Below are 24,547 nucleotides of genomic sequence, written 5' to 3'. Positions count from 1 at the left end.
TTATTTTTATTTTCTTTACACAGAAAGTGTTCTCGTAGCGGCATGAAATTAAAGGGCTAGTTTAACCAAATATGAAAATTAGACTGTGTTTTACTTACCCTCGAAGCATCCTAGGTGTATATGACTTTCTTCTTTAAGATGAATCCAGTCGAAGGTCTATTAAAAACTGTCCTGGCTGTTCCAAACTCTGTCGTCACAGTCAGCGAATGTTGCAGTTGAACAGTCCACAAGTCGTCAAATAATAAAAAGTGCCTCAGATGGATCCGGGGGATGAATTAAAGTCCCCATGCAGCGAATCCATGTGTTTTTGTAAGAAAAATATTCATATTTCAAACGTAATAAACACTTTACTCTCACTTCCGCTGGCTGTCAAACACTGAAGCACTTACGGTGGATCGTTCGAACCACTGATATCACAGACTATTTTATTGATGTCCTCACTGCAGAGCTCCAGACTGCGACCATTTTTTTTTTTGCTGGTATGAGTACATTTTGTGAGCGGTCACACTAGCGCAACCACCGCGTTCTTCAACTCGTGTTGCCATATCTGTTGCATATGAGAAACATCAAATGGCAAACATTTTAATTTGAATTGAAAGCATCTGAATTTGTCGCAGAATGAGTGAAGATTGCTGTGAGATCTACTAAGAAGCATTCAGATTCTACACAGAATTTTCTGTTATAGACAGATCAAACGGCACTGATGTAGAAAACCAGAAGCAGTAACGCTAACTGAAACCATGGTGTTGTGGCAGATATAGTCAAATGGTATTACATTATTCATTTCAGGTTTGTACAGCCTTTTGAGAGCGCAAATCGAGCAATTTTTAATAACTGACAAGCATTTCACACAACTGTTTCCAGCACTTTAAAGCTCCTAAATTTGAATTTTATTTTCAATGGGATGACCAAAATATACTGTGGTGAACATAGTAATTTTACTTCTGTAAAATTATAAAATACATCAAATCATCATTATAACCTGTAGATGGCAGCAGATGAGCATTATAGGCTTATTAGGCATTTATTATTTTTTATTGATATTTTGTAATTATCTGTTAAGTTGTTGGTCAGTTTCATATAAGACTATAGAAGGATAATGGTACATTTATTAAGAGCACAATATATACCTTTTCTACATAAAAATGTGATTTTGCACATGTTACTGTTGCTAATAAAATACATTCTGTAAGCTTCCCAACTCTAGCTTAGTTCTTTACAGTCAAATCTGTATAAAAATGACATAAACAAGAAATTAACATTTAATATTATTAGTAACTGCACTTCTTAATGCAAGACAATAGTAATTTTAATTCCCTCTGAAATTAATTTTGAATATTGTAATTTCTCTGAGTTAAATATATTTATTATCAAACCATTTGTCAGTAATACAGTTAAAATGGGGAGAACATGTGAACGAATGCATTGCAGACTGAATTAAGGTGTGCCCCTTAATTTTCTGCTTGTGCTCCTAAAAATGTTCAGTCAGGGGCTACAGTGCTCTTAGTAAAAATAGTTAGTCTGGAGCCCTACCTTACTACCTTTCTGGACCTTGAATGTGACAGTTGCATTCCTGTTTATGGAGAGTCAGAATGCTCTCAGATTTGTGTCTTAAGGGTATGGAACGACATGAGGGTGAGCAGAATTTTCATTTTTGGTTGAACTTTCCCTTAAAATTAACATTTTTAATGTTGCTAAATATTTCTATTTCAAACGAATGCTGTTCTTCTGAATTTTCTATTCATCAATGAATCCTGAGCATATGATGCCACGGCTGCTGAAAATTCAGCTTTGCCAACACAGGAATAAATTACATTTGAAAATAAAAAGAAACTAAATAGAAAACAGTTGTTTTAAATTGTAATTATATTCCATAAAATGACCTTTTTCATTATTATTATTATTATTTTTATTATTATTATTTTTATAAATGCAGCCTGAGTGAGCATAAGAGACTTTCAAATGCATAAAAATAAAAATTAATTAACCAAACCCCTACTTTTGAGTGGTAAAGTGTGTTCTAGGAAAAGACTACTCTTTTTTTAATAGTCAGCAAGTAGTTCTCACGAAAATTAGTCTTTGGGTAAATGTTTATGTAAATGCGTCGCCATACATTGTGCCGCATCAGCAGTCTTTATGTTTCTGGCAAGGCCGATGCTGCAAGATTGTGTGAATGGAGTGGATGTTCACACAGCTGAGATGCTGCGGGTGAGAAATGAAAGTGTGCATATCTCCATTGCTAGATTCATGCTGCCACATTGTCATAAACATCGCAAAAGATGTTGATTCGCTTGTAGATTCTTTCAGCCCCTAGGCCACACTTGACAACCTTCAGGGGGATTTGCAAGAATTTTGGCTTTTACGGTATGTGAGCAGCCCTATTGTGGCAGTGCCAGTTTGTTTCGCTTACAACATGCTTTTCCACTGTAAAGCACCCAAGGTTGACTCTTGAGTGATTCTAAAAATGTCCTGGGCCATTCCATGTTACTATGCAGAGCTAGTAATCAGTAGCAGTAATCACAACTAAACAAGCACAATTGAAATCATGTTATCCAGAATGATAATCAATAGATATGTTAACATTTGCTTGTTTGTTTCTGCTGTTCTTAAGCTTCTTTTGGAACACTTGGAGTGTCTGGTGTCACGACACGAGCGTTCGCTGAGGATGACTGTGGTGAAGAGGCAGGCTCCTCCGCCGTCTGGGGTTTCCAGTGAGGTGGAGGTGCTCAAGGCTCTGAAATCTCTCTTCGAGCATCATAAAGCTCTGGATGAAAAAGTGAGGTTTTATTTTTTATTTATTTTGTATTTTGTTTTGTAATTTGGGCTTCATCATATTGTAAAAAAAATATTATATATATTTTGTTTTCCTGTGATTATATATTGTGATATGATAAATGCATGAATTTTCACCAGATAACTTAAATAGTTGAATCATTACTCAAATGATTTTGTTGGAGAGTGCATCTGCATAGAAAAAATAAAATAATAATCGTGTTCATACTTTGATTCTACATTCTCACTGTTTTTGACCAATTCAATATGACTATAAAATAATTATTATTATAAAATAATAATCAACATCCATTGTGATTTGACAGTTGCAGTAAGCTATACTGCAATATCGATTTTATTTTAATATATCTCGCAACCCTACTTGTTGTTACTATGTAACATTACCGGTTAATCACATGACTGGAATTGGAATGAATGCTGACAGGGTTTTGTTTGCACATGTACATTTGGCTATTAAAGTATTTTTGTGTTTTAATTTGCACAGGTGCGTGAAAGGTTACGGGTGGCTCTAGAAAGGGTGACTACATTAGAAGGACAGCTTTCAGCCGCCACTCAGGAGGTATGGCAGTTTTGTGTGTGTGTGTTTAGGTATGCATGCACACTGGTATGGATTTGCTGATCTCATTAACATCTGTCCAATGAGCACCTGCCCCCCGCTGTCAACCCATGCAGGAAATGCACACTGCCTGTTTCCATCACTCACATGCTGCTGAGAGTTCAAGCTAAGCCAATGCACTTGACATGCTTTAGATTTGCATGCTTTCAGAACTGCACTGGAAAAAAAAAACAGAGAGAATTGAAATGACATTTTAGAGTCAAACAGGCAAATTTAAAATATTATTATATATGTTTAACACAAACAGTTTACAAAATAGAATTAAAGTTTACAATATGGCAATAAAGTTAAAGGGATAATTCACCAAGAAATTAAAATTCATTATTTACTCTCCTATGTTGTACCAAATCCAAAAGACTTTCTTTCATCTTCAGGACACAAATAAATATATTTTAAATGTTACGCCACTTAACATATTTTGATGTCCTGTCCGGCCAGAGAGACATGACATAAACATAAAGCCCATTATAAACGTGATATAAACATGATTTCTAGTCATGTTCTCTTTTGGAAGGCCAAACAAAGTAGTTGTTAGATAATAAATAATAAAATTATCCCATCAATTGTGATACACAAAAAAAGGGATTCCATAGAATGAATGTGACTCTCCAGTGCTACACTATTTAGGATGATCCAGTTCACTGCAATGAATAAAGTGTTCCAATCGGACCATTTAGGTGAGCATGATTTATCCCACAGCTCAGATACTTAAACAGAGATATAGCATTTGGTTGCATTACTCGAACCAAATTGGTCCTTGTGGTGGATTGTGTGTCATAAAAGTCTTGAAACACAATCTTCCCTTCCTTCCAAACCTGATTGTTTCGTCCTCTTACTGGAGATAAAGAGATTCTTGCGGATTCTTCACTATATTTCGTAGCTGTATTGAATGTTGCACTCAAACAGTAAAAGGTTTTGAGGGATTCTTATGAAGTGTTGTCTCGTCAGCCTCCTCTAATGCTCTAATACAAACGATCTACTGTATAAAAAAGAGAGCCTTGCGAATATGTAAATCACATCCCTTCATCCAAATACTGGCATGCAAATAATTGTCTTTCTCCAATTTTCACATTCAGTGGGTCTGATATGCAAGGATTCAAATGCAAATGGCCCACCAGTATTTCATTAATACCTTAATAACATGCAGCTTTTAAGCACAATGATAAGTTAATTCCTCAAAATGGGTAGTTCGTATAATCTCATCTCCCACAAGACTCCTAGCCTGCCTTAAGAAGACAGGAACAGCGCTCAAATGCTATTAGAAGGAACACTTAAAGCCCACTATCACCCAAAATGTACATCTTCATAATGTGCAATTGGAAAAAAATTTAAGTGCATCATTGCCTCTGCTGTGCTTCGTGAACTGTAATCATGTGCTATGCCACATTTAATGTTGCACGAATGTTGTATGGTACTGTAGGTTACTTTATAGAGTGACTTTGGTGTGTTTTTGTTTATCTAGGTGGTCATGTTGAGACAGAAAAAGGATGGACAGGCGGATGGGGAAGCTGTGGAAAGAATGGACAGCTCTAAACCAACATGGAAGGTACATGTACCGTAGTGAGATTTGCCTTAGTTACATTGTGTACTAAGACTAACGGGAAATGAAAAGTTGCAGTTTTCTAGGCCGATATAGCTGGGAACTATACTCTCATTCTGGCGTAACATGGAACTTTGCTGTTGTATCATAGGTTCAGCAGGCGGAGTGATATCACGCAGCTCCTGAAAATAGTCCCCAGCAACTCTGCTACTGCTGCAACTACACAAACTAGCTGGGGACTATCTATTCCTCGCCATATCGGCTTAGAAAATCACAATTTAGTGTATGGTTTTATCATTACTTACACCTTGAATCAGTTTATATCTGAGGCACTGGTCCAAAAGGGATCCCTCCTGCTCTAATACCTCTCTCACCGATGGTATTTTCTTTGCTACTGAGAAATAAACTGCATTGATTATGCGCCAAGTGCTTTTGCCCTTCAACCTTCAACACAGGCTGCTAAATTGTCTCCTGTCTCTGGGTGTGACTCACTTTAAGCAGTCAGCAAGCCATCAGGAGTCTGGTCAATAGGAGAATTGTGAATTGCTCTCAGTCTTTGATCCTGTGGTTCATTGTTTAAATATCACCTTATCTTTTATGTGTGTATGTGAAATGCAATTTATTGATTTTCTGTAGTCAGAGATTTTTTTCAATGCAGCAATATCGATTTGCTCATTAGTACACAAAATTAGTTTGGGAGCAGATATTAGATTGTGGTTTTATTATAAAAGTCTTTAAAGTCAGAATTAAATAATTTTTAACCCTTTTTTGACCTTGTAATTTTGTGATCAGATATGCTGCTATTTCAATTTCATCCTGACTATAAGATGGACTTATTGAACGCGCTTTTGCTTTTTATGTTAAAGTATTTCCTATTGAAACAGGAGGTTGTGACAGGATTTAAAGGTATTGCATTTGTACATTTAAGATATGGCATATTTGTGTTATCTTTAAGGAGTGCTCTAGAATACAGATGAGGTTATACATAACAAAATCCAAATAATAAAACACCAAATTTGGTTTCTTGTTTCTTTAAGGAGCTGATTCTTGATTGTCAGACAGTCAGTGTTGTGTGTGTCAGCATTTTTCTGATAGGTTACTGAATCTGAGACGGTAGCTAAAACTGCTCCTAATGAGGAAGAACATTGCCCTGCTGACTGTCTGATACTTCACCCTGTCTGATTCAGTGTCTCTTCAGCAGTCTGTGCGCGTGTGGGTGTGTGTGTGTGTGTGTGCGCGTACATGTGCATGTGAAGCTCTTTAATTTCTCAACTTGTGCAATTTATTAGTAGAGCTCTTCCAGATGTCATTCATGTTCTGGCTTTTCTGAGTTTATTTTAGATCATCACTGTCAGATATTATATATATAAGTAGTCAGAACGAATTTATATTTTTTTCTCAAAATGTAAGGGAAGAATAACTCTGGTGGCTACTATTATAATTTCTACAATAGTATTTTAATAGAACAAGAGCAAAACATGTTTTGGTGGGTTTCTCCTGGATGTTTTTTTTAGCACCTGAAAGGTTATGTTCTGTAATATCACACCTTTAGGGAAAGATAATGAAAATGCTTGCAGGATTTACCCAGACATACTTTTTTTGTGAAATGTGCAAGTTTTTAACAGAAGTGTCTTACATTTATGTACATGTACAGTTGAATTCAAACTGCATGTGTGATTAGTAAAAATGAATCATATAGAGAAGATGAAGCAGACAGACGTGGTCCAGACTGTGTGTCTCTCTGGAGAGCTGGCTCAAGCCTCCCTTGAGGATAGAAATATGGATGATAGTCCCTGTGCTTCATGGCTCATCAAATACTTGAAACAAAGTTTAGCCTGTCAAAGGCCGACATGGGTTTCTCTGCGGACTCCCAGTAGAGTGACTGAGAGGGTTCTGCAAAATTTCTTATCAAGCTATGAAAGTCAAAGATCATAGAATATGAGGACATTTTGAAGAATGGGCACTTTGCACCATGTGGACTTTTTATATAGAGTAAAACTCACATGAAGCACTTTTTTCTGTGTAATTTCCACCACATTTCAAATTATGTATTGCATTTAATAGCATTCCCTGGTAAAAGGTGGTTGAATTGACACATTGTGTAATAAATAAAGGCATTCTAGGTCTTGCTAAGTATGATTTAGTATCTGGCAATTTATATGTCCATAATACACACATACATACATACATGTATTTATGTGAGAATATGATTTTGAAAATAAATCTGATGAAGAGAGGGTTTATTCAAAGGTTTTAAATATGTTAATTATTCTCTTTTACTTTTTTTCCAGTCTATCTTTATCATAAGCAAAATTGTTTGATGATGCTGGGTAAAACAATTAAATCAATCCATAAAGACATTTGAAACATTTTACCGCCACTTGAAGCACAAATAATCATTAAAGTGATGGACAAAGGTCTGGTTGTTAGGTCTGAGTCTGTTTATATATATATATATATATATATATATATATATATATATATATATATATATATATATATAGATAGATAGATAGATAGATAGATAGATAGATAGATAAAGGTAAGTGAAATCTAATTGATTTAATAAAATTTGGTTTGTAGTTGAAGATAGCCTGCTAATTAAATAGTAGAATTATTATATGATTTTAATGAAAAAGGGGATTTAAGTGGCACTTAATTAAATTAGTATATTTTGAGCTAATTGCAAATGTAAATATAAGGGGTAAATGTTATAAAATGTGAGAGACAAGAAATTATAAACGAGTTGTCTTTGGCGGACTGCCTGCTGTGCTTCTGAATCTCTGAGCTCTCTCTGAAGAATTATTTAATTAACAGCATGTAATTCAGTTTAATGCTGAGAAGCACATCAGTGCCAATCAGCATTACTGTCATCCACAAACAAATATGGCCAAAAACATTTCAGAAAGGCCTCTGTAAAAGTCCTTTTGTCAGCTTTACAGTAGTGATGTAGAGTCAAGCACCCCCATGTGCCCTCATTAAATGTGCCTCTATGGAATCCTCCTGTCAGCCCTGAACTGGACGTTTCAGTTTTTAGAAAGCAGACAGTTTGGGAGGAAAAGATGCATCTAATCCAGGTTGTATTTTTGTTTCCAGCCTTGAATTTCAAGGCCTGCAAAATCACTAGTGTGGAGGTTTTATTTTGCTTGGCTGTGTAAAGTAGGTGGATGAAATGCACGGTAACAATATGATGCATGCGAGAGAACCTCTGAACTCCTGAGGCCATAATTGCCGTCAAGCGGTTTAACTTGCTGACTGTGTACGTCAGACTCTGACTCAGCATATTTTGCTTCACTGAGAATTATTTACAAGTTTATTTTGGCATTCTGAATCTCATTTAGGAACCTAAGTAGAAATCAGGGGACCGATAAACAAGTTTTAATGTTCCCGACTAGGTCTCCATTGCATCACTAACATATCTTTGTGTTTGTGACAGAGGCTTCCCAATGGCTCCATCGATGTCCATGATGACACCAGCAGGTGTCTGGAGCTTCAGGAACTCCTGGATAAGGCCAATAAGGAGCTGGGCCAAAACAGAGAGCGGATCAGCAGTCTGACCAGTCGCATGTCTGAGCTTGAGACAGAACTGGCTACTGCACGCAAAGACCTACTGAAGAGCGAGGAGATGAGCACCAAACACCAGAGGGACATACGCGAGGTTAGATTGATTGGGGAGAGAGGAAAGGGACAGAATGGGGACAGAGCGATGAGGGCTTGTCTCAGGGAACATCAAGCAGTGAGGACATTTTCTCAACAAGTTTATTTTTGCTGAGAAACAGAAGGTTGAAAATAATGCAATTATGACTCATTCCTTGGCAAGGTCTAAAGATTTAGGGTATTTAAAGGAGCTGTTCTCCCCAAAATAGTTTACTTTGCAAACTACTGTTAGTTATTCTGCCTTGTGTATATTTACATGTATATGTATATGTGTATGTGTATATTATGTATATGACCCTGGACCTTTTATTTGTTTATTGAGAATAAATAATCTTCCCATTGATGTATGGTTTGTTAGGATAGGACAATATTTGGTCGAGATACAACTATTTGAAAATCTTGAATCGAGGGTGCCAAAAAATCTAAATATTGAGAAAATGGTGTAGTGGTAGTGGTAGTGGTGGTCTGATCAAATTCTATTTTAATCAGTTTCATTGTTTAGATTACTTTTCCATAAGTTGTTGTAGGGTTTTCAAACTTCCCAAGGGTTTTTGTTTTCTCTTACTATGTGCCTGTTTGACAGGCGATGGCACAGAAGGAGGACATGGAGGAGCGAATTACAACATTAGAAAAACGTTACCTGGCCGCCCAGAGAGAAACCACCTCAATCCATGACCTGAACGACAAGCTAGAGAACGAGCTGGCCACCAAGGACTCACTTTACCGACAGGTATGCCAACCTTGAATCAGGCCTGTGCTGATTTGAAGTTCATTTCAAGTATGAGCGTTGTAGGTCTGTGCTGGTTGATGTCCCATAATGCAGTTGAGATGTTCTGCGAGTCATGTTCCATCTGTGCCCGTGCGTATGAAGGGCCCATGTTAGTCAGAGGGGGTTTAATTAGCCCTAAAGCAGCAGACTCATGCTGGAATCCTTCAGAATCCACACTGAGAAGAGGCATGCTGGGAGGAAGCAGGTACTGCCCAAATGTTTTAATAACCAGATCCATCAGCTGGAGAAAGAAAGAGGATTCCCAACTGCATTGTTGTTGGTGCCAATTTTGACAGAGTGTTTGTTCTGAATGCAGTGGGTATAAATATCTCAAAAGAGATGGATAAATCAAGACATCTGCTCTTGTGTAGACAGCATGTGTTTTGTGCTTTTACGCTCAAGGCAGGGATGTCGTCGGGGGGACAACCAGAAACGTTGCTTGGGTCCTAGCCCACTTATTGAGCCCAGGAAGAATTGGGCAGACCTAAAAATATATATATATATATATATATATATATATATATATATATATATATATATATATATATATATATATATATATATATATATTGTCCAGCGAACCTGTTTAAGCATATGAGATAAACTGCATTACATCACATTGATTTTACAGTGATAGATGTACACTACCCTTAAAAAAGTTTGGGGTCAGTAGAATAGTTTTTTGGCATTGAAAACAGTCATAATGTTACACACAATTTCTACTTCAATTAAATGCTGATCTTTTAAACTTTCTGTTCATCAGAGAAACAATATAAAAAAATATTATAACAGTTTCCAGAAAAATATTAAGCAGTACAACTGTTTTCAATATTGTTAATAGTAAGAACTATTTCTTGCGCAACAAATCAGCATATTAAAGTGATTTCTATAGGATCATGTGACGCTGCAGACTGGATTAACAGATGCAGAAAATTAAGCTTTGCCTTCACAGAAATGAATTACATTTTAAAATACATTAACACAGAAAGCAGTTGTTTTCATTTGTAAAAATATTTCACAATATTACGATCAAACAAATGCAACCTTGGTGAGCACTTGGTGAAATATCTTAACGACCCCAAACTTTTGAACAGTAGCATACAATAAAGATTTTGACTTTGAAACTTTATCATGTGTATGTACTTTGTGTGTTTGTACACTGGTGGTTTGTTTTTATGTGCACTTATTTATTTTGTGTTGTATGTGTGCTTCCTTTTTTTTTTAAATGTATGGTATGTTTTCGTTCACGTGTGTGTTTTGTAACCTTGTGTGAGTCTTCCCTTTGTATCTCAATGTCTGTGTGTTATTTTAAAATGGGGGCGTCTACGTGAACATACACCCTCTGTGTGTCTTATTTCTGTGCGGTTTGCATGCACATGTCTTTTTATCAGAGCGAGGAGAAGGTGCGACACCTCCAGGAATTACTGGAATTGGCGGAACAACGGCTACAGCAAACTATGAGGAAGGCGGAGACTCTGCCCGAGGTGGAGGCTGAACTGGCCCAGAGAGTGGCCGCCCTCACCAAGGCGAGTACTCAGTCACTTCTCCAGACAACAGCAGTAGAGAGAGTCGGTTCATAAGATTATTATCTGTCAAGAAAATGCCCTCTGAGATGGTGATGAAACAAGTGATAAGGTGAAGAAGGGCGGAAACTGACATGAAAAGATAACACAGCAGGATTAGATATGAGATGAACAACATAAGCTGTTCAAAAGTCTTTTTAACCCACTGAGACATGATTTTAGGTTGCTGGTATGTGCAAAATATTGCCATATTAAGCAAATGCCAACACTGTTTAACCAAAGTATGTGTGGTATAATAAATACACCCCATGTAACATTACATATCATGCTATTTTAGTTTTGAACTGAAATTCGGCTTGATTCCAAGGCAATAGTCTTTATTTTGTTTCAGTTAATGAAAATGTCGTTAAACAAATTTAGTTTTAATGGAGACTGACATTTGCTCAATAGGTAAATCACATTTGTGCTATTGTTGATATCATGTTAATGATCTTTAATATTTTGCACCTATAGAGTTCATGGTACTGTAATTAAGAATGATGTTTTCAATTTTGGTGGCTCTTTTCAGTGTTGGGTTTCCACTTGATTTCCAAAGTAAAATGTAGATCTTGAAGCAAAACCAGTTTAGGATCGCATTTAAAAAAAAGTGCAGAACTGAGGCCTAGTATCAGTTAACATGGTGCTCATGTATTTTGAGTCTGGCATTATTTTTATCCTGTTTCAACACTTTTCCTATCAGTTGTGACTACAAAAATGCAGCTGTACTGTATATAATAAAGCACTCCATTGCATCAGCCATCAGACATCCACAGGTAGAGCTGATATTTCTCTTCTACAGGCTTCCATCTCCTTCTCTTGCCAGTTTAGATAATCCTCACTCTGTAGCAGTTAGTTTCAGCTGAACATCAGCTGGAATTGTGGATGACAGTGTTTTTCAGAGGCAGCCAAATATCTTGTCAGAATGGCACAGAGGCAGTGGGGTTTTGTTTATAGTCTCGCTAATGTAGTTAATAAAAAAAGACATCTTTCGTCATTCTCAGTCAGTGGCATCCTGTCGTACACCTCATACTTCAAATAACACAGATCAATGGCTGACCTTAAACCAGACTTTCTCCAGATCCTATTTATATGCCATCACTGGGCTAAAGAGAAACTTAATAATACAACAACATGCACTAAAAAAAAAACAATATTTTGATTTCTCATAGCCTTATTTACATTTTAAATATTGTTTTTGAAAACCGATTTGACAAGCATGTTTCTGTGACCGATAAAATGCAAGCAATTAAATCTAAATCTCTTTCTTGTTAAATGTGAAGTGTGTAATCTGTGAAGGCTTTAGTCCTGCTGTTGCTCTTTATACTAATGTCAGTGTTTCCTGTAGGCGGAGGAGAGACATGGCAACATCGAGGAGCGTTTGCGCCAACTGGAGGCCCAGCTGGAAGAGAAGAACCAAGAGCTGGGCAGGGTGAGGACTGGGTTGGGGTCATGACACCAAAAGAAAAAGGGTTGCTGGGTTTGTCACTGAATGAGTGAATGCTGGATAGAGGAAAGATGATTAATGAGGGAGTGTGAGAGTGGCTTTGGTTCATTACGCTGTGTGTGTGTGTGTGTGTGTGTGTGTGTGTGAGAGAGAGAGAGAGAGAGAGTGTGACTTTGATTTAAGTGCACATAAGAATGAACACTATAACCAGTGTTTTTTTTGTTTTGGTTTTTTTTGTTTTTTTTGTGAGTGTGTAAGAAAGTTCATATGCTTGGCCACAATTTCAACACGAAACTTGAAATATCCCACATCAGATGGATTCTGTTAGGGAAAAGTAAATATCAAAATGAAAACGTAAAACGTTAAATGATTTGGCGCAGTATAATGTTTGTTTAGCCATATTGTCCCTAGCAGTTTGTATTACACACACTCACACTTCACAGTAGTTACATCTGTTAACATTAGTTAACTACGTTATATAAATTTACATATATTAATTTCAACATTTACTAATACATTATTATTATAATTTTTTAAATGTATTATTTAATGGACCTTTATTGACTAACATTAACAAATATTAAAATATATATTTATATATTGTGTTACCTTAATGGATTTTAAATGTTTTTTTTTATTATAATATAATATAATATAATTATACATGAAATATATTTGAATACATCATATTTAATATACACTTTTTTCACTTTTGACAATAGAATAGAAATCAATGGACATGTATAACCATAATTTAATGAAAATGTCCTTCTATTTAAAAAATGTTTTCTTTTTTTATTTGGGTTTCAAGGTTAGTCTGTAGTTGTTTTGGTTAGATTTAAATAAAAATGATAAAATTATACAGTCTGAATTTGATAATAAATGTGTGTTTCTGTGTGTGTGTTAGGGAAGAAGTGTTACCTGTTGCACAATAGTTCTTGAGTAGGCCTGCAGGCGGTGTGTTCGACCTCACTGTGGGGACTCTGTGGCCTGACCGCTCTGATTAGCCTGTGCTGCTTTGTGTCTTCTTCTGTTTTTTGCACACACAACAGAGGCAAATAAAGATGGATAGGCTAGCACTCCTGTACGAACACACTCACACACACACACACACATGCTGCTGCTCTGAGAATATGGGACATTTTTTCGCTCATCTTGCAGCTGAACTTCCCCACCCCCAGTGAGAGCAGAGCTGTAATTGGCTGCTATATTTGGATTTTGAATAATTCATGCATGGTTAATTTCCTTCTGAGTGTGAGCTGATGGTTGTAATGACTTAAAGCAGCCAAAGAGAGTCCTTATCCTCCTTCAGCCTTAATTAAACCTTGATACTTACACCTCAGACTGGGCTTGAGCACCCGTTCTTTCCGGACAGTCACAATGCTCTGTGTTGACTACATTTTAAAGACCGTTGCCACCAAAAGAAAATTAAGATTTTGTTGCCAGGCAACTGAGTGCCCATATCCCACCACAACTGTGTTTAAAACTCATCACCCCTACATCCAGCTACAAGGACGGTCATTATGCATTTTCTTGAGGGATTATCACAAACTGCACACCAAACAACCTCAGAAATGTGTGAGAAATTAGTTGTAAATGTTGAAGCAAAATGTGAACTCTCAAAATCAGCTGTGTGTTTTAATATCATGAACCTGACTTAAAAATCAGACATTGAATGCTTCAGGGTGTAATACTGCCCTCTATTGGTTCTACAGTACGTAGACTATCAGATAAACAAATTCCAGTCTAGTTGTACTCTTAAAATAAAGGATGTTGTTTCATACTTCCCTTTTTTTTCTTTTTTTCTTTTTTTCTTTTATCTTCTCTGCTCGCTGTCACTCTTTTTAGGCTCGGCAGAGGGAGAAGATGAACGAGGAGCATAACAAGCGTCTGTCTGACACTGTGGACCGGCTTCTCACAGAGTCCAATGAACGGCTTCAGCTGCACCTGAAGGAACGCATGGCTGCGCTGGAGGACAAGGTACAGATTGCACAATACCCACCTGCACATACTACTGTACCCACTTGACCATCTGATCAGCCGATGCTTAAAAGAGTAATTAAGCAAACTCAGAACCCACTGACACAAGGGGCTCATTACTTACTGGCTTCCCAGGCCTAATAACAGAATATCTCAGATTTCCATGTACTGCAGAAAAAAGAAACTAATTAACAGCTGTTTTGTGAAATTGTTTTTAACATTTAATTTTTAACATTTAAAACGAGTGTGCATGGCCATATTCTGTAAATCGCTTGTGAAAAACATAGGTATAAAGGTTTCCTGTTCAGCTTGAATGAATAGGACCCAGTCCTTTCCTCTTTTGAGCTGTAAGCTGAGATGACAGAGGCGGCCAGTTGTGAAGGGACAGGCTGAAGCACCACACATAGAGAAAGAGAGAGAGAGTGAGACTATACAGAGAATGTGCAAGTGCATGTGCATCTTTGGCACAACATGCTGCTTAAATCTTATTCTTAACTTTGTTTCGTTTGTTTTTTGGTTTTTCCATTCCCCCATCAAGAATGCACTAATCCATGACCTGGAGAATTCTCAAAAACAACTGGAAGAGTTCCATCACAACAAGGTACAGTAGCACTGCGCATTAATATCCCACAGATCTGCAGAACATGAGCAACGGCCAGGAGTGTTGCAGTTTCAAGAGATAACCGAAGAGCATAACATGTCCATGGTGTTGAAGTTAGGATATCTCTATGAATGTATCAAGAAGTGTGTAATTGTTTATCCTACTGATCAGGGGTCAGCAATTAAGTTTGGCATCAGGCCAAAAAAAAAAAAATGCCTGTGACAGAGTGTTTATTTTGTAACTGTTGCTGTCAAGACAGATCTGTTTCAGAACCAGCCGCTATCAAAATAATCTGGCGGCAGGCGCGGACTAAAATTTATTGCTGGAAAATATTTTATTTAAATTTTTTTTTTTTGCTTTGGCTTTTGTATGTTCATTTTATAGTGTCCTGCAATGTGAAAATGTAAATTCTAAAAGTGTAAATATTTATTTACATTTACATATATATAGTTTTGTATTTTAATATTTAGTTATAAATGTTGTATATTCCTGTGATGGTAAAGCTGAGTTTTCAGCATCTAAAGAAGCATTTGTGTGTTCATATTTTTCAGAATTCTTTGATAAAAAGAAAGTTCCAAAGGACAATCTTCATTCAAAACAGAATTCTTTTGTAGCATTATAGAAGTCTGTACTGTCACTTTGATCAGTTGAATGCATCTTTGAGGAATAAAGTGTTCATTTATTTTTAAAGACCTATTATAAAATTATTATTTTGATCTTAATTTATTCGCGTTCATAAAAGTGGATTCCATAATAATGAAAGAATTGACTAATCAAGTGTTTTTTGGTTGTTTAGGAGAGGCTTATTGGGGAGATTGAGAAGTTACGGGCTGAACTGGATCATCTGAAGCGCAGGAGCGGTGCGTTTGGAGACGGAACACATCCTAGGTGACATCCAGATTTAAAATATTTCTAGTACCATATTTTCCGGACTATAAGTCGCACTTTTTTTCATAGTTTGGCGGGTCCTGCGACTTATAGTCAGGTGCGACTTATTTATCAAAATTAATTTGACATGAACCGAGAGAAATTAAATAAGAGACATGAACCAAGAGAAAACATTACCATCTACAGCCGCAAGAGGGCTCTCTATGCTGCTCAGTGCTCCTGTAGCCTTCACTGAGCAGCATAGAGCGCCCTCTGGCAGCTGTAGACGGTAATGTTTTCTCTTGGTTCTTGGTTCTAAATAAATGCGACTTATAGTCCAGTGCGACTTATATAAAGAGCCCTATATTTATTCGCACATTAAAAGTGATGTGCTAAGTAAGCCTCTTTAACAGCCTCTCTCTCTTTTGACCTGATCCTAGGTCTCATGTTGGCAGTGCCACAGACCTGCGCTTCTCAGTCGTGGAGGGTCAGGGAGATCACTACTCCTCCACAGGGGTCATACGACGGGCTCAGAAAGGTCGACTGGTGGCACTCAGGGATGAGCCCACCAAGGTCTCAATGTCACACCTACTCTACATCTCCATCTGTCACTGTCATAAACTTGTAATATGTACTGTACTGTTATAACTGTAGTCACTGACAGACCTTGGCCTTGTGAACTAATTTCTCCCTATTCTTTTCTTTTGCCTCGTTGGATGTGTTTATTGTAAGTTCCGGGTTCTCTAATCCATTTCACAAATGATGAAAGCAAATCAGATCTTGCTGAAACATTAATATCTGGAAGCCTGATTTTGTAAACGCCACAAAGTAACCCTGATCCATGTGTTTATTTCCAGATCCTGCCGATGGTGGAGCAGGATTGGGATCGCTCTCAGCCCTCCAGCTTGCGAGCCAGCCGTACTCACCTGATGGGAAGCGACACTGAGCTGTCTGACCTGGACGATGAAGACCGTGAGACCATATTCAGCTCAGCCGATATGCTGTCTCCCAGCGGGCACTCAGACGCCCAGACACTTGCCCTCATGCTGCAAGAACAGCTGGATGCCATCAATGAGGAGATCAGGTTGGGATACAGACTTTTAAAATTGACAATATGGAAATCTTGTTTTGTGTTCTTGTTTTTTTTTTTTTACAGCTGCACAGCAACAGCCTGACACTGAGTTCTGCATGAGCTAGTGGCACTTACATTTTGTTCAAACAGATTTTGAAAACCGTTGAAGCATAAAGTTCATGAGTCAGGCTAACTTAGCAGCATAAATGGGTCGTTCAGAGTGCATCAGTTCTGATGTCAGAACTATCAACACATTAACATGTGGCCGTCTGTATTTATTTATCATCAACTGTTTGGTATTTATCATTATGATGGGGGCGTTGTTACTCATTTCACTTGTGAAGGCATTAGCCAATCAACAGAAGTCATTTGCATAAGTCTTAAAAATACAGTAGCTAAAATAGGCTGTTTAATTCGTTTTTGGTAGACAAAACATTGACTAACATTCTAAGAAATTTATAATTAGTGTTGCATAAAGGCTCTTTAACTTACTGCAAGCTTAAAGACCCCCTTAAAAGAGTAGAAAAGCCCTTTAACAGTTACAATATTTGCTTTAGTATATGAATGCTTTAAATCTGACATATCTTGTGACTTGTGTGAAATCTAAGCATGTGCCTCGAGTGTATCATCTTAAATTCTTAAAAAGTCATGTTAATTTGTCTTATTGATCCAAGCTTGTGCTCTAAACTCATGCTTAATTGAACCGTCTACAGACAGGTGGCCGGTTACAGCCAGAGCCAACTTTCTTCTCAAACTCAATGACCTTTTTTCGATTTCAGAATGCATTGACCCTGCAGGCAGACTAAAAGAGCACCTGTGCGTCTCTGTGCTCTGGCGGCCCACAGATATAAAAAGAACAGTAACAGAAACTGTCAGGCAGGCCAAAAACTTCATTTCAAATCCAAACAGTACTCTGAAGCTTGTCCTGATACTGAGCTGTCTGGAATCCTTTCAGCAGCACAAAGCGCTGGAGGTGGACCATCTGTCATATATGACAATATTTGTGAGTCTGTAAGTTGAATCTGCCCATCACACAGATAGATTCTGAGTTGTGGATGAAAATAAATGCCAGACAGTAGCAGAGCTATCACCTGAAATGTGCTGCAGTGTGCAGATAGCAGTGACTCATGACCTGAGCTGTGGCTTAAACTCATGAGGTTCAACAGACTATAAGACATTTTTTTTGAAGGCTGAATACATAATGCCTTATAAAGCTGTTAGTAGTGTATTTTATGGTTTCACAATGAATTCTAACCACTGTTATAATGTATTATATGTGCAGAATAGAATATACACACGTGTGCACATAAGTGGTATACTGATGTGTAACCAAAATAAAAGTGCGCTGTTTAAATAAGTTCTGACCACTAATTTGCCTACCGACATGGTTTACAGCTGTTTATACACAATCACTGTTTTAGATCAACAAACTTTAATACTGTATAAGCTGTCAATTCAAACGTAAAAAATGTATCTAAACTACGCACTGCTGGTTTAAACTTTGCAGCACTAAAACCGGCAGTACATAAACATACTTCCTGACAACCCGACAAAATAAAAGCTTGCTGATTTTAGATTTGAAAATGTAGAGAAAAATCATATAAAATGAAAAAGGTAATAAAGAAAAAAAATGAAAACTTAAATATTAGCATTGTTTTTAAAGTGTACTATACAATTTTGAATATAATAGTATTATCGCACTGCCTTTATGCATTTAAAAGTGCAATAACACTATAATTATTATTATTAGTTATTTTTATTTTTTTATAGTTATATTTAATGGGCCACATTGGTCAGGTGCAATGTGAGCACCAAATCTCCAGGTGCCCTCATGAGAACACAGCCATTCTTGGCTTCAGATTATCTACTTATAATTTATTAGAAGATGTATGATAAGGCATAAAATTTAGTGTTTTATAGGTCTTAATGCATTATATTATTTAAAAGTATAACTATAAATATGGATTAATGGGTAGCCGACATTAAAGCCATCATTAAATAGATAATTAAAATAGATTAAAAACTTCAAAAAGTCTCTTCAGATACACTTATGGTTTGAGTTCGGCTTTGGTTTGCAGTTTATTCTTCAGAGAGCACAGTTTGGGGATGTTTGTGTCTGTTTTATATAGGACTCTTTTTTTTCATCTCTTTCTCTTTCTGTTCCAGAATGATCCAGGTAGAGAGGGAGTCAGCAGAGCTCCGGGCGGATGAAATCGAGAGTCGAGTAAACAGCGGCAGCATGGACGGCCTGAACGTGACACTGCGGCCGCGCTCCTCCATCCCCACCTCCGTCACCGCCCTCTCTCTGGCCAGTTCATCTCCCCCCGTTAGCGGCAGATCCACACCCAAACTGACGTCCGGTTCAGCAGCCCACGAGTTGGGCGTCATGACCCTGGTGAACCTTGCTTCACATTGCAATGCTTTTATTTTGTGTTAACCCCATTAAATCACCTTTTCCTAACACTGATGCCACTTAATCATCTGTCACCTTGCATCTTCCTTTGTCTCTTTCTTCCTGCTAACACTTCAGCCTAGTGATTTAAGGAAACATCGCAGACAAGTGGCTGTAAGTGTGTCTTCATCTCTAAATGACTAAACTGCAGACTGGATTGCTTTTGCTTATTAAGTGTGTGTGCATTAGAAGAGGATGGGAATGTGAGTATGTGTGTTCATTTATAGATGACTTTGTGTTCAGCGTGTGTGGAAAATGTCATTGTTGTTTTTTTGTTTGTTTTTTGTTGTTGTTTTTTTGCGAGAGGCGATGTCATGATGATTTTGTTTGTGTGTTTTTGTCCCAGTCTCCTGTGGAGGCCCGAGAAGACAAGGCCACCATCAAGTGTGAGACGTCGCCCCCTTCCTCCCCCCGCAGTCTCAGACTAGACCAAATGAACTTCGCTCAGCTAACAGGAAGCCTTGAGGATGGCCGAGGGTAAATGCACACACAAATCCACAGACGATCACGTCTCAGGTGTTAATAGATCCTTCTCTGATTGAACTGGATGAGACATCATTTTCCTAGCAGGCACAATTGAGGACAGATGGGAGTTTGTTATGTTTGTTTTATTGTCATGTGCGACGCACAATTGTTCTTGATTTGTGAGACAAGTAGATAACTTAAATCTTTGAAAATAAGCGGATTATTGTAGGTAAAAAAATTGTCTAAAACTAATTTAATCTCTTCTGTTACCTTCTGCAGATAATTTCCTTTAAAATAAATTTTTTGTCATAATTTCCCTGCCTTCTTTTTAAACTTGTATATTTTATACGTTTTATATTTTATTGTATATTTTCTATTCGCCAAAAATAATCCTGAACAATTGTATCCCAAAAATATTAAGAAGCACATCTGTTTTCAACATTAATAAGAAGAAGAAATAAGAAATGTTTCTTGAGTACCTAATCAAAATGGTTCAGTTGTGGCATCATGGGAATAAATTAATACAACTTTTTCTGTTTGTTTAATCAAATAAACAATTTGCATTGCCTTAAATTGCACAGGAAACTTGCATTAAAAGCATAAAAAATATACGGACACTAAACTTTTGAACATTAGTGTATCATTTATTTAATACATAATTGAATACTTTATATAGACAATAGATCATATATTTCTTAGAATATTATGTATATAATTTATCATATGTTATTTCAAGATTTGAACCTAGGACCACTTTTAATGCTAAATAAAATCACTGTTGTCTTATACAAATAATTTCTAAATGATTTTCTGGTGGGCAGCATCATATTTAGCTATCATGCTGTGTTTTTAATTATGTTGCTCCAGATGTTCTCTCTAGAGCGTCATCTACTATTTAAGCTCTGTGAGGATTTAGCTGGTGTGATGTTTTTATATGGCTAAATTTAATGGTGAACTACCATGGGTATTGTGGAGAACAAATCACACTTTTGTAGTCTGACTAATTTAATTCAAAGAATAATTTCAGAAGGTGTCCTGCACACTCAGACTAGTACACATTGATTTGAACCAAAGCAAGAAATCACACCTGATGTGCATTTATCCTACTCCCACATCACTGCTGGGAGTTATTCTGCATCTCAGAGCCGTCCAGCTCTATTTCCATTAAATGTTTCGCACAGATTTATGGTGATGTTAGGGGAGGAGTGATTTCATTACAATTGAATTGGCTTCGATAGAACCAAATAAGAGTGCAGGAATAACTAAGCATTTCTCAGCAGGGCAGACAGTTAGCCTGATTAAAAGATTGCAAACAGAAGTGATCCTGCATATTATATAGTGTGAAGCGTTGTTCACACAGGAAAGGTTTTTGTGTTCGGTCTTATATACACATACTTCAGATAAATTTCTTTATCATTTGTCTCAGGTCTCACTGTTTTTAAAGCATTTGCCCTTTATATAATCAGGCAGTAATTAAGGGCAAAATTCCTATAATCCTAAAATCTTAAAAATGTATATTTGACTGTCGTTTCCGCATCCACATAGCTGCATTTCTCAGTTGCATTAGGTTAGACTTAGCTCAACCTAGTTTTGCTATTGATAATAGTTTCTAATGCCACCAGAAATGATAAAAAAATGATTGATTTCCAGTTGCTTTTTCAATACAGATTTCTAGCATTTTGAACATCTCTTAAAGGGCTAGTTCACCCAAAAATTTAAATTCTGTTATCATTTACTCGCTCTCATGTCTACGACGGCGTTTTAGTGCCACGTTGAAAAAAAAATGTTTTGAGATTAAAGTCTAAATATTATGAGAATAAAGTCAAAATACTTCGATAATAAAGTCAAAATATTACGAGAATAAAGTTGTAATACTACGAGAATCATTTTAAAATATTAAGAGAATAAAGTCTTAATACTACGAGAATAAAGTCGAAATATTACAAGAATAAAGTCGAAATATTACGAGAATAAAGTCGTAATACTACGAGAATATAGTCGAAATGTTTCAAGGATTTAAATAGTAGCATTTAAAGTTATATTATTTTAAGAGTAGGCCTTAATTGCGTATGTAAATGTCCTGGATTGAGAGCACCGGGTGCAGTTGCAGGCCTCAGGGATTGTTTTGAATATTACAACTTTATTCACGAAACATTTCGACTTTATTCTCGTAATATTTCGACTTTAATCCCATAATCTTAGAATTTTTTTCTTTTTCAACGTGGCACTAAAACGCTGTTGTACATGTCAATCGAAAACTGTAACAGTTTTATTTTTATTTATTTATTTATTTTTTTATAAGATATTTTGAAGAATGTTGGTAAGCAAACAATTTTGGTTCTCAGTGACTTACATTTAATTTTTTGACCATTTAATGAAAGTCAGTGGGAACCAAAACTGTTTGGCATCAAACATTCTTCCATAGAAGAGAGGAAGTCACACAGGTTTGGAATGTCAAGAGTGAGTAAATGCTGACAGACTGTTCATTTCTGGGTGGACTATCCCTTTAAATGCTTTACTGTAAGTCACACAGTGGCTCTCTGTTTCCTCACTTTCTCTTCCTCTCTCTGCTTAGGGGCAACAAAAAGAAGGGCATAAAGTCCTCTATTGGCCGTCTCTTTGGTAAGAAGGAGAAATCACGTTTAGATCAGCCTTTGAGCAAGGATGGCCAGGTGACACCGCCTGTCATTCCAGGTAGTGTGAAACAAAAACGCATACATTTCATGCAGGAAATGTCATGTTTTTATGACTACTACAGAGCATCACTTAAAAAGTCTTACATTCAGTTTTATCAAATTTAAGGCCATAAAGAAGTTTTAAATACTTAAAGTGGTATAAGAAAAGTCTTTGGTTTATTTGTCTTAAACAAGTAAATTAAATTTGATTTTTTTATACCGTGTAGTGAGTGAAGATTTTATACTCCTTAACTAACTGTATTTTAATGTTGTAACACTTCAGATTTCGAGATGGGCATTGGAGATACCATGACCTTGAGCAAACTGGGCACACAGGCAGAGCGAGACCGCAGGATGAAGAAAAAGTAGATGTTCTCTGCTTTATATCTCACACACACAGCTCCCTGCGCCCTGACGCCCATTAAATCACCCTGGAACATTCACTAATCTGACCTAATCCTTATTACCTCATTACACAGCTCAATTAAAGCAAATGACCAATCAGCTGGATGGCAAAGTGCCATTTCCTGCAGATAAACATGTTACAAATAACGCTTAATAGTAGACTAATAACATGGCCTCATTTGAGTGTACTTTACCATCTCCTAGAGTCTATCCTCATCTCCACATCTTATCTCTGTCCCCTGACCATTAGCGTGACAAAAAATAGGTTTCCTAATTAGCACCTGCCATGTGGATAAATTTGTGTGTGTGTGTCCACTCTACGGCACTGTGCTAAGAACAAAATGTGCTTCTTGTTTGGGTGTTAGATGAGAAAAATAATGGGATAGCCTTTGCATTCTTATAGCCTACTAGTGCTGTTCTCTAATAGAATATTGAATATTGTTAATATTGAAAATCATATTATATATTAGCCAGAATAATTGAAATGAAGATTGCTGCTAAAATCCCCATATCGTTTGACCACTACACTGTCTGCTTCATATGTTCAGACTGATGTGACTCTATGGTTGTGTTTCCTCTAAGCTCTGACCTTTCTTTGTCTTGTATCAGACATGAGCTGCTGGAGGGTGCTAGGAGAAAAGGGCTTCCTTTTGCTCATTGGGACGGCCCAACTGTGGTCTCCTGGCTCGAGGTACAAAGATATAAGCCACCATCCCTCCCACAGAACAGTAATGAGCACAGCACTCATGATCTCCATGATTATAATCACACAAATCATAGGGGGGTGGGATACGGATGACAATAATTACGATAATTACTTACTCGCTCTGATGATGATGGAGATAACGAAGATGCATCTTGACGGACTTCTCTCTGGCATCCTCCAGCTGTGGGTGGGCATGCCAGCTTGGTACGTGGCAGCGTGCCGTGCCAACGTAAAGAGCGGCGCCATCATGTCGGCACTGTCGGACACAGAGATTCAGCGAGAGATCGGCATCAGTAACCCCCTGCATCGGTTGAAGCTGAGGCTGGCCATTCAAGAAATGGTGTCACTGACGAGTCCGTCAGCTCCTCTCACCTCACGCACAGTAAGAGCCTGACTGTAAACTGCTCACACATACAATCTCAAACTGAAAACAAATATGAATCAAAAGTTTTCATTTAAATTTATTTTATTTTATTATAATAATTCATATTAGTAATTCATATTTTATTAAAATAATTAATAGTGAGTTATAGTAATTTCATTTAATTTTTATTTTATAAGTGAAATAGTTTTTATAATCAAAATTTATGTAAAAAATTATAATATTCAATATATTTTTATAAACTAGTTATCATTTTTTAATTAATTTGTTAATAATTAATGATGATAATAAAATTATTGTATTTTTTAATTTGTTAATTATTATTTAAATACAATAATTACATAATTATGATAACAATTGTATAAATGAAAATCTTTATAAAAATATGTGAAAAAAATATTTAATATATTGTTATAAAATATATTTTTTATTAATTTACAAATTATTCATCATTTATAATTATATTTATTTATAATAATTTGGTAAATACATTATTATGCATAATACTGCATTCTATTTTTATTTAATTATTATTTATTTAATCGGTATTGAAATATAATA

The 24,547-nt window shown here is 36.6% G+C and overlaps 1 protein-coding gene across 12 annotated transcripts in view; it reads left to right on the top strand.

Moving 5' to 3' along the window:
• The window catches only part of ppfia4 (PTPRF interacting protein alpha 4), an 86,928-nt gene that overhangs the window by 53,406 nt on the left and 8,975 nt on the right, over window positions 1–24,547 (top strand). For 5 of the 12 annotated variants that reach the window (XM_052569978.1, XM_052569975.1, XM_052569969.1 and 2 more), the window contains exons 3-21: window positions 2,612–2,776; window positions 3,278–3,352; window positions 4,872–4,955; window positions 8,386–8,607; window positions 9,190–9,336; window positions 10,767–10,901; window positions 12,283–12,366; window positions 14,230–14,361; window positions 14,900–14,962; window positions 15,759–15,850; window positions 16,270–16,402; window positions 16,687–16,913; window positions 19,068–19,296; window positions 19,432–19,467; window positions 19,700–19,830; window positions 22,394–22,512; window positions 22,777–22,858; window positions 23,508–23,589; window positions 23,786–23,986. In XM_052569978.1, the coding sequence (XP_052425938.1) occupies window positions 2,612–2,776; window positions 3,278–3,352; window positions 4,872–4,955; window positions 8,386–8,607; window positions 9,190–9,336; window positions 10,767–10,901; window positions 12,283–12,366; window positions 14,230–14,361; window positions 14,900–14,962; window positions 15,759–15,850; window positions 16,270–16,402; window positions 16,687–16,913; window positions 19,068–19,296; window positions 19,432–19,467; window positions 19,700–19,830; window positions 22,394–22,512; window positions 22,777–22,858; window positions 23,508–23,589; window positions 23,786–23,986 (2,439 nt within the window). The remainder of the gene's footprint in view (window positions 1–2,611; window positions 2,777–3,277; window positions 3,353–4,871; window positions 4,956–8,385; window positions 8,608–9,189; window positions 9,337–10,766; window positions 10,902–12,282; window positions 12,367–14,229; window positions 14,362–14,899; window positions 14,963–15,758; window positions 15,851–16,269; window positions 16,403–16,686; window positions 16,914–19,067; window positions 19,297–19,431; window positions 19,468–19,699; window positions 19,831–22,393; window positions 22,513–22,776; window positions 22,859–23,507; window positions 23,590–23,785; window positions 23,987–24,547) is intronic. The other 7 variants (XM_052569980.1, XM_052569979.1, XM_052569973.1 and 4 more) reach the window with 4 other exon arrangements.

This window comes from Carassius gibelio, chromosome B11 (assembly GCF_023724105.1).
Source record: "Carassius gibelio isolate Cgi1373 ecotype wild population from Czech Republic chromosome B11, carGib1.2-hapl.c, whole genome shotgun sequence".
Taxonomy (NCBI): Eukaryota; Metazoa; Chordata; class Actinopteri; order Cypriniformes; family Cyprinidae; genus Carassius; species Carassius gibelio.
This window is presented reverse-complemented; position numbering and strand designations above follow the sequence as displayed.